This window comes from Mus caroli, chromosome 4, assembly GCF_900094665.2.
Source record: "Mus caroli chromosome 4, CAROLI_EIJ_v1.1, whole genome shotgun sequence".
Lineage (NCBI taxonomy): Eukaryota > Metazoa > Chordata > Mammalia > Rodentia > Muridae > Mus > Mus caroli.
In genome coordinates this window covers 27,048,771-27,058,321 of record NC_034573.1, presented here as the reverse complement: position 1 = coordinate 27,058,321, position 9,551 = coordinate 27,048,771, and the positions used below count along the sequence as shown (strand labels likewise).

The 9,551-nt window shown below is 42.2% G+C and overlaps 1 protein-coding gene across 1 annotated transcript; it reads left to right on the top strand.

The window, feature by feature from the left end:
* Positions 1-7,523: 7,523 nt before the first annotated feature.
* Gja10 (gap junction protein alpha 10) lies at positions 7,524-9,551 on the top strand. The gene is made up of 2 exons (XM_021161361.1): positions 7,524-7,601; positions 8,018-9,551. Exons 1-2 carry the CDS (start codon positions 7,564-7,566, stop codon positions 9,549-9,551), a joined length of 1,572 nt encoding a protein of 523 aa, XP_021017020.1. The 5' UTR covers positions 7,524-7,563.

The following is a 9,551-nucleotide window of genomic DNA, read 5'->3' as shown; positions in this document are numbered from 1 at the left end:
TAGATAATTTTAAGAGTTAAGATCGCCAATCTTGGCAAGTCTTTTCATATTCATTGTAATTCTTGTCTATTAACTAATTGTGTAGATCCTTATTTAGATAAGGGATCTGCTGTTATGTTTTTGTTAGAGACCTGCTTATGTTTCGCTGTTATGTTAGAGTTAGGAAACGATCCTTGGTTTAAAAATCTGGGAATGCAAACTTTGAACAGGTATCTACCACAGCCTTAGTTCAGCAGCTGCATACTGCACATTTTGTTAATGATAAGCATAGGAATATTTCCATAGCTTTGTCAGAGCAACATATTATTGCAAGATAAAAATTTGGAGGCGAAGGATGTCTTAGAAGTAGTAGTCTTAGCATAGGACAGGATATAGCATAATATTAAGGCTAGGAAGGCAGAAANTTCAGATATTAGTAAAAGTCATTTGGACACTTGGAACATTGATGAATTGGCTAGAGATTTAAAAAATAACCTAAGTGCATTGAACCCCCAAATTGGGTTCAATATATAATCCTACTTGTTATTCTTATTGGCATTGTTTTATTAGTAATCATTGTGTTTACCATGGGCTTGGAATTCAGTAAGAATGTTGCCTCTATAGATAGCTGAGTTACACCCATACACACGTATTTAAAATGGCCTAGGGGAAAGGTGGACTACCAAAACTGGTTTTCAACCTCCCCCTAGCTTTCGACCTTGTTGCCCTCCCTTTTGGGGCCCCTATTGGGACTCCTATTATTGATTTCCTTCGGTCCTTGGGCATTTCAGAAATTGACCTGATTTGTTAAATCTCAAATTGATTCATCTCTTTCAAGCGCATTTGTTTCAGTTCATTACCATCGACTGGGCATTGGCGATAACAAGCAGGTTACTGAAGAAGAGTCAGATGTGGATACCACTTCATCACCCTCTTCTCGGGAGAGAGACTCAATTTCCATAAAATGCTTAAGTAAGATCATTCCCCTCCCCCTAAATTCGGCCATCAGTCTCATGCTACGAATCATTTAGATTGCCGTAGTCTGTGCTTCCGACATGGTAATGTACATTCTTGCCACATTGGAAACTAAACAGTCATCCCAGGCTAGACACATCGAAAAATTGGAACTTGAAGCCGTCGCCCGTGAGAGTTGTAAGACTAAGTACTGCACAGAGATTAGTCTGGAAGCTGTTAGACAGTCTCTGAGAGGCATGTCTGATTGCATGAAGGTTGAGTGCCCTAGGGTCCTTCCCCCAGGAAAAACGGCATGGGAGCAGGTCAGGGTTACTCTGGGTAGAAGTCTGTGGGCCTAAGAGTCAATCCTGTACATGGCCCCTAACATTGCACACTGGGGATCAGACCTCTACCTCTACCCACGGAGCTTGCTTCGTTCCTAAATCCCTTGACTGGCCCAAGTTATACCCAACAGACTGGGACCATTAATTCAAGCCTCATAGATGACTTGTCCTTGTGTCCTTCGTGGTTTTAGAGAATCACCCGGTGAGCAAACAGACGGTTTGTCAAAAACTGGTTACAAATTTATTATACAATATGCCTTTATAAAAATATTAAAACGGGGGAGATGTTGGGAGCTATTAAGACAACACAATTGTCCTGATCTCTGAATTGGGCCTCTCCCTCCGAGAAGAAAAGGGGGTCAAAAGTGGGCCACAGACACACCGCTCCGAGAACGACTATAGATTGTTCCAGCCCTAAGTCAGCGCCCGATGTCCTGATCTCAAGATGTACCTTGATGCTTCCGTGTCGTTATTTGCACAAGGTTCTCGTCTCTCTCTATCCCCCCATTTGGTTCTTAGGAGAAGGTTCCCTCGAGACCCTCAAATAACTGGACCTCCTGGACGGGTCATCCAGGCAGCTAGGACAAGGGTCTTAAAGCTCACACCCACAGTAACACATTTAATCTAACAAGGCCATACCTACTCCAACAAGGCCACACCTTCAAATAGTACCCCTCCCTGGCCCAAGCATATTCAAATCACCACAGGATGGAGGAGAGAGGTGCTGAAGAGCCTGTGTTATAGTTACCTTAGCATTGCTTTGATATGTTAGATAGGCACCTCCGTTAACCTTTGTCTCAGGTTTCTTTGAGACCTAACAGTATTGTTAGTTCTTTAAAATGTTACAATAAGATGATACACTTTTTTTTTTTTTGGTTTTTCGAGACAGGGTTTCTCTGTGTAGCCCTTGGCTGTCCTGGAACTCACTCTGTAGACCAGGCTGGCCTCGAACTTAGAAATCCGCCTACCTCTGCCTCCTGAGTGCTGGGATTAAAGGCGTGCGCCACCAGATGATACACTCTTAAATATGACTATTAAAGATGCTGTGGACTACGAATTAGAAAAACTAGTTCCTGGTTTTCTGCAAGTTATTTGACCTTTCTGGAATTCTAGTTCTCTTCTAAAATCAGACATGGGTTCTGAGGACACGCTTAGCTTCCCAGTTCTTACTCTATAGAGAAAAGTATTTCTTGATCGTAGTCTAATGGAATGCAGTACGCACACAGGCTCAGCTCTCCTCTGGTGTATAAGTGTTGATCCTGCTATGGAGATGTTTCTTATTTTAGCATGGCATAGTTTGCAAGAACACTTTACGTTTGATTGTCACTCTGCATTTTCTGCTCACATTGGATGAGGCCAGATTCACCCCAGGCAGCTGTTTGTGAAACTGGACATGGTTTATTGATCTGTAAGTGCTAGTTTCCAGAGCAATCAATGGACTGCAGAAATATACCCAACTCAAATCAAATTATTCACACAAAAAGGGACGATTACTATTTGTTGAGTTATACCAGAAGGTGTCCTAAGGTGGTATCAACTAAACAAATATGACTAGAAAACTGCAAATTAACAAAGGACAGTTTTAATTGGGGGATGGGAGTGGCAACTAGGTTAGGCTATATTGATCGAAACTGCTGTGTTCACTTTGAATTACAGCCCCACAGCCACCCGACCAGAGCCTTTATACCAGCAAGCAGCAGCAGAAGCAGCTGTTCTGTTAAACCGCCACACATGGTGCAACTTCAGGGTTCTGCAAACTCAAGGGGAATTTTCTGGTCTAACTCTAAGGTAAGTGATAAATGTGCAGGCCATGCTGATTATGAAAAATATATAAGAGCTCCCTCTTGGGATAGAAAGAAACAATCTAAAATCAAATGCTGCCAAGGACTGTTAGCTTATTAAACAGGAGATGCTAAACTAGCATTTGGTAATAAACCAAGCCGGAATGGTTGAAGGGTCTGTAGTCTGTGAACTGTAGTCAGTTGACAGCTCTTTTTAGGGAACTTAGAACAGCTTTTGTACGTACACGACTTTGTTTTTTCACACTGGTGTCAGTTTATTGTGATTTCTTAGGGACTTCAGGAACATTTTCTTTGCTATTTAAAAACATTTTCCACATTTAAAATAAACAGGGACAAAATTAAGCATATATATTTCAGGATGTCAAATACAGATTAAAAATAAAACTGAGTATTTTGTACATTTTAGAAGAATAATTATGCAAAAAGCACCTGAACTTAGATAGGATCAAGCTTAAGAAATTATTGCTTAAATGACTGAAATATATAAATATAATTTAAATTATATTTCAACTAATATAAATTAAATTTAAAAATGTCTACACTCTTATTTTACATTTCAAATAACTCACAAACCTATAGAATAAAATATAAAATGTGCTCATTATTTTTTCTAAATTTTGTGAGCTAGCCTGTGTGCTGGGATTCATGTCTGAAAGCCTAATACTTGGGAAGTTAATGCAGGAGAATTTTCTTTCTGAGGCCAGCCAGAGCTGTATAGTGAAACCAGGTCTCAAAACGAAGATCATCAAATTCTGAGAAACAGCTCCTATGTCAGTTCTTTTTTTTTTTTTTTTTTTTAAGATTTATTTATTTATTATATGTAAGTACACTAGCTGTCTTCAGATACACCAGAAGAGGGCGTCAGATCTCGTTAGGGATGGTTGTGAGCCACCATGTGGTTGCTGGGATTTGAACTCTGGACCTTTGGAAGAGCAGTAGGGTACTCTTACCCACTGAGCCATCTCACCAGCCCCCCTATGTCAGTTCTTGAGCTGGATAGTTTTATGTCCACTTGACCCAATCTGGGGTCATCTGAGAGGAAGGAACTTCAATTAAGAAGATCTCTCCATAAGATCAGGCTGTAGGCAGGCCTGTAAGACATTTTCTTAATTACTGATTGGTTGGGGAGGGCACAGCTTATTCTGAGTAGGGCCATCACTGGACTGGGGGTCCTGGGTTCTATACGAAAGCAGGCTGAGCAAGGCATGAGAAGAAAGCCACTAAGCCCCACTCCTCCATGGCCTCTACACCAGCTCCTGCCTCCAGGTTCCTGCCCTGTCTGAATTCTGACGTCCTTTGATGATGGACAGTGATAATGGAAGTGTAAGGCAAATAATCCCTTTTTTCCTCAACTTGTGCTTTGGTCATGGTGTTTTATTGCAGCAATAGAAACCCTAACTAAGACAATTCTATTTAAAAATTTCTTCATATGTATGTATGAAAACAGGTAAGGTTTACCTAGATGTTTTTATTAAATAAAATAATATTTTCTTTTATAAAAAAACATTTATTTTATGTGTATGAATGTTTTGCTTGGCTGTGTCTGTGCACCACTTCCAGGCTTGGTTCACACAGTGGTCAGAAGAGAGAGTGGATCTCTTGAGAGTAGAGTTATGAACGGTTGTAATCTACTCTGTGGGTACTGGGAACCAATTCAATCATAACCATAACCAAAGCCATCTTTCCAGTCCCAGTCATATTTTCTTAGAAACCCATTGTCCCTTTCTTTTCTATTTTACCTGTTTTCTACCTCTTCTGCCTCTTCTTTCTCCCTTCTAATTCTTCCCGTATCTATACTCCTTGACTTCCTTTCCATGCTCACACACACACACACACACACACACACACTATGTATGTGTGTGTATATNTATATATATATATATATATATATATATATATATATATAGTATGTACATGTATACATATACACATATAAATACATATATGCATATATGATCGTGTATATACTCATATATATGCTTATATAATCATATATCTCTTATACATTGTATATGTGTACATTTATGGAATTTTATTTTATTCAGTGATTAAAAGTCTTAAAACAACCTACAGATTAATTTATGTGAGGAATAATAGTGAGTTTCCAATTCCTGTTGGTTTTTCAGGTGTGTCCCATACCTCATATATACCATGACTATGGTTGAGTTTGTGGCTTCTGAGATAATGCCTAGGTAGAGGTAACACTTCAGAAAAATATTGGAGAGATGGATTTTTTAAAGATTTATTTATTTATTATGCATAGTGTTCTGCCTGCATTTATGCCTGCAAGCCAGGAGCGGGCACCAGACCTCATTACAGATGGTTGTGAGCCACCATGCAGTTGCTGGGAATTGAACTCAGGACCTCTAGAAGAGCAGACAGTGATTTTAACCTCTGAGCCAACTCTCCAGCCCTGGAGAGATGAATTTAAAAATTAAAAATTATGCCATTGTTGTTCGTTTCAGGATGGAAGCTGAGAAAACTCATCTCAGAGATAGAAGCGTAAAAATGAAAGCTTTGTTGTCTGAGTGCTCAGGGAGGTGGTCAGTTCAGAATCTGAACTGCTTCCCAGAAGGGAGATGGTACATTTTTAAAGGATGGGAACACAAAGCAAGGGGGTAGCTAGGAGGAGCTGGGGGGGAGCTGCTGTGTTATCCAGTTTTATTTTGACATTACAGGTTAAGCTGGGTTAAGCAAGGAAGTCCCAGTTAGAGACTGGGATGCATCCAGGACACCTGGCTTCAAGGTTCTAATTCAGTTTTTGCAGCCAGGTTCCCTCCTGGACTCTGAGCTGGAATTTTAGAATGAGAAGGGAGCAAAGGAGCGGGCAAGCAGCACGTAGTCAATTAGGGTATGACAGGCAATTGGATATGTATTTTATAGTTTATGTACCCTGGTTTAGGTAAGAGCAGTTTCTATATTTTTTACTGGTTAACAGATGATTAAGAAAACACTGGAGAAGTGTGACAGAAGTTCTTTCCTAGGTGTAGGAACTTGAACTTGTTTGACCCTGCCAGCAAGATGGGGAATTTGTCCTTGAGATGGGTGGATTTAGACAACTGTCTCCATACAATTTGCCCCTGAGATGTCTGGACTCAGACAACTGTTTGCACCAGAGGCTGTCCAGCTATGGGGAAGTACCCAGCTCCCCTACGGCATGGGACCTCAAATTTTGTTTCTTCTTATGATTAAATATAGTCTTAAAGCAAAATAGCAGTACTTAGAATAAGTTTCTTTTGTTTGCTCCTTACAATTGTCTACTTCAACTTAATTACATTTCCCCCTATGATTTTCATATCTAAAAACCTTCCACATATTAGAAATCTTTAGGTTATCATGATGGCTAGTCTTCACGCAAATTAGAGCTATCTGTGGGGAGGGAAACTTAATTGAGAAAATGCTTCCATAAGATTTGGCTGTAAGTGATTTTTTAGTGATTGATGTGGGGAGGGCCCAGTGCTTTATGGATGGTTCCATTCCAAGGCTGGTGGTTCTAGGTTCTAGAGAAAAGCAGGCTGAGCAAGCCATGAAAAGCAGGCCAGTCAGCAGCACCCATCCATAGCCTCTGCATCAGCTCCTGCCTCCAGGTTCCAGCCCTGCTTGAGTTCCTGTCCTGACTTTTTCCAATGTTGGGCTATGATCTGGAAGTATAAGCTGAGCAAGCAAACCCTTTCCTTCCCAACTTGCTTTTTGGTGTTGGTGTTTTCATAGCAGCCATAGAAACCCTAAGACAGCGTTTTGAGTGTTTTGATCTAATTGAACCTTGAAAAACATAGTTTTCCCAGGATAAAAACAGTAACTTGTGTATGACACTTATACCTTGATTATTTCCTAGACTCCAAGCTTTCTAGAGAAACCATTTATACTAACTTTTCCAAGTTTGCAAGAATTCCATAAAGACACCAGACATGGTGGCACAGCCCTTTAATTCTAGCACTTGGGAGTCAGAGGCAGGCAACTCTGCGAGTTTGAGACCAGTCTGCTATACAAAGTGGATTCCAGGACAGCTAGGGCTGTTATGCAGAGAAATTCTGTCTTGAAAAAAACCAAGAAAAAATTCCATGAAGACCTGGCTTTCCAGATGTGTTTTAGTGACTGTTTTTGTGACTGGGCTGGCCAGGCTGGCCTGAAACTCAGGGACCTGCCTGTGCCCCCAAGTGCTGTAATTAAAAGCTGTGTGCCACCATGACAGCTTCTCTGTCCCTCCCCCTCGCCCTCCCCTCCCTCTCCCCCTCCCCCTCCTCCTCCTCTTCCCTCTCTCTCTTAACATTACCACTACCTTGACCTGAAGCAGCTCCCAAGGATTTGCTTGGCTGATTTCTCTTTACAGACACTTCATCTTACGATGGTAGCCACGTGTGGTATATGAGATCCTACTTTGCTTTCCCTGTTGACAGTTATTTCATGAAAGACTCAAGGGGACATATTGATGATCCAGACACCATGGAGAGACTCTACTTGCAGGGGACGCACCTTTTCAGGAAATGAGACAGAAAATGGAAACACCCCAACGGTCTTCTAGGTTAAGTGCTAACTGAGTGGTAGTGGAAGCTTAGGAAAGGGGAAAGTAGGTGGGGGTTGGCCTCCTTAGAGAAAAGTTCTGGAGTATTTGAATCTTAAGATCATGCTACATGGGAGATGAATGGGCCTCTCGGACAAATAGAAAAGTAAGCAAGACTGTGGAATACATTGTACACATATGGAAACTAATGGGTATCCTAGAATGAAAGGGAACTGCATATGGCCAAGAAAAGGATAAGAAGGAAACTGAGTTAGATTATAGGGGGTCAGTGCTTTGTTCAGAAAAACTCCTCGGAAAATTCCAGTTTCTTCAAGTATGAAGTTGCTGTCAGGAATTTGTGTTGACTTGAGCCAAGAGTCTGTGCTACTCATGAGCATGCCCCGTTTTATTAACCTCCTTGCTTCGGTATGTTTCAGATGTGAATTCCTAACCATGGGAGATTGGAATTTACTGGGTGGCATCCTAGAGGAAGTCCACTCCCACTCCACTATAGTGGGGAAGATCTGGCTGACCATCCTCTTCATCTTCCGAATGCTGGTACTTGGTGTCGCTGCTGAGGATGTCTGGGATGATGAGCAGTCTGCCTTTGCCTGCAATACCCAGCAGCCCGGTTGCAACAATATCTGTTATGATGATGCTTTCCCCATCTCTTTGATCAGATTCTGGGTTTTGCAGATCATCTTTGTGTCTTCCCCTTCTTTGGTGTATATGGGCCACGCCCTTTATAGACTCAGGGACTTTGAGAAGCAGAGGCAGAAGAAGAAGTTATACCTTAGAGCCCAGATGGAGAATCCAGAGCTTGACCTGGAGGAGCAACAAAGGGTAGATAAAGAGCTGAGGAGACTCGAGGAGCAGAAGAGGATTCATAAAGTCCCTCTGAAAGGATGTCTGCTGCGCACGTATGTCTTACACATCCTGACCAGATCAGTGCTAGAAGTAGGGTTCATGATAGGCCAATATATTCTCTATGGGTTTCAAATGCACCCCATTTACAAGTGCACCCAAGCCCCCTGCCCCAATTCAGTAGACTGCTTTGTTTCCAGGCCCACAGAGAAGACGATTTTCATGCTTTTCATGCACAGCATTGCAGCCATCTCCTTGTTACTCAATATCCTGGAAATATTTCATCTCGGCATCAGGAAAATCATGAGGGCACTCGATGGCAAATCCAGCAGTGGGAACACTGAGAATGAAACAGGCCCGCCATTCCATTCAACAAACTACTCAGGGACCCAGCACTGTATGGTCTGTTCTTCTTTACCTGAAAGAGTCTCACTACTTCAAGCCAACAATAAACAGCAAGTCATCCGAGTGAATATACCACGGTCTAAAAGCATGTGGCAAATTCCACACCCCAGGCAACTTGAGGTAGATGTTTCCTGTGGCAAAAGAGACTGGGCTGAGAAAATTGAGAGCTGTGCACAGCTCCACGTCCATAGCCCATGCCCACATGACCGCAGTGCCAGAATTCAGCACCCCGGACAGCAACCGTGCCATTCTGTCTTTGGCCCCAAGAATGCAATGTCTCAGTCTTGGTTCGGTACAATGACGGCTTCTCAACACCGTCCATCATCTGCGTTAGAAACCTGGGAGCGATCCCAGGGCCCAGAAGCTTCAGGGAGATCTCTCATAGATCGCCAGAGTCACTTCCAAAGCAGTGACGGCAGTGCAAGAGAGAGTGGGGTTTGGACAGACAGATTAGGCCCAGGAAGTCGCAAGGCCAGCTTTCTATCGAGGCTAATGTCAGAAAAGGGACAACGGCACAGTGACTCAGGAAGCTCACGGTCTCTGAATAGTTCCTGCTTGGATTTTTCACACGGAGAAAACAGCCCATCACCTCTGCCGTCCGCCACCGGGCACAGAGCGTCGATGGTAAGTAAAAGCAGCCATGTTGATTCACCTCCTCACTCTTCTTTCATCGTACATGAGACATATGTATATGTGTATTAA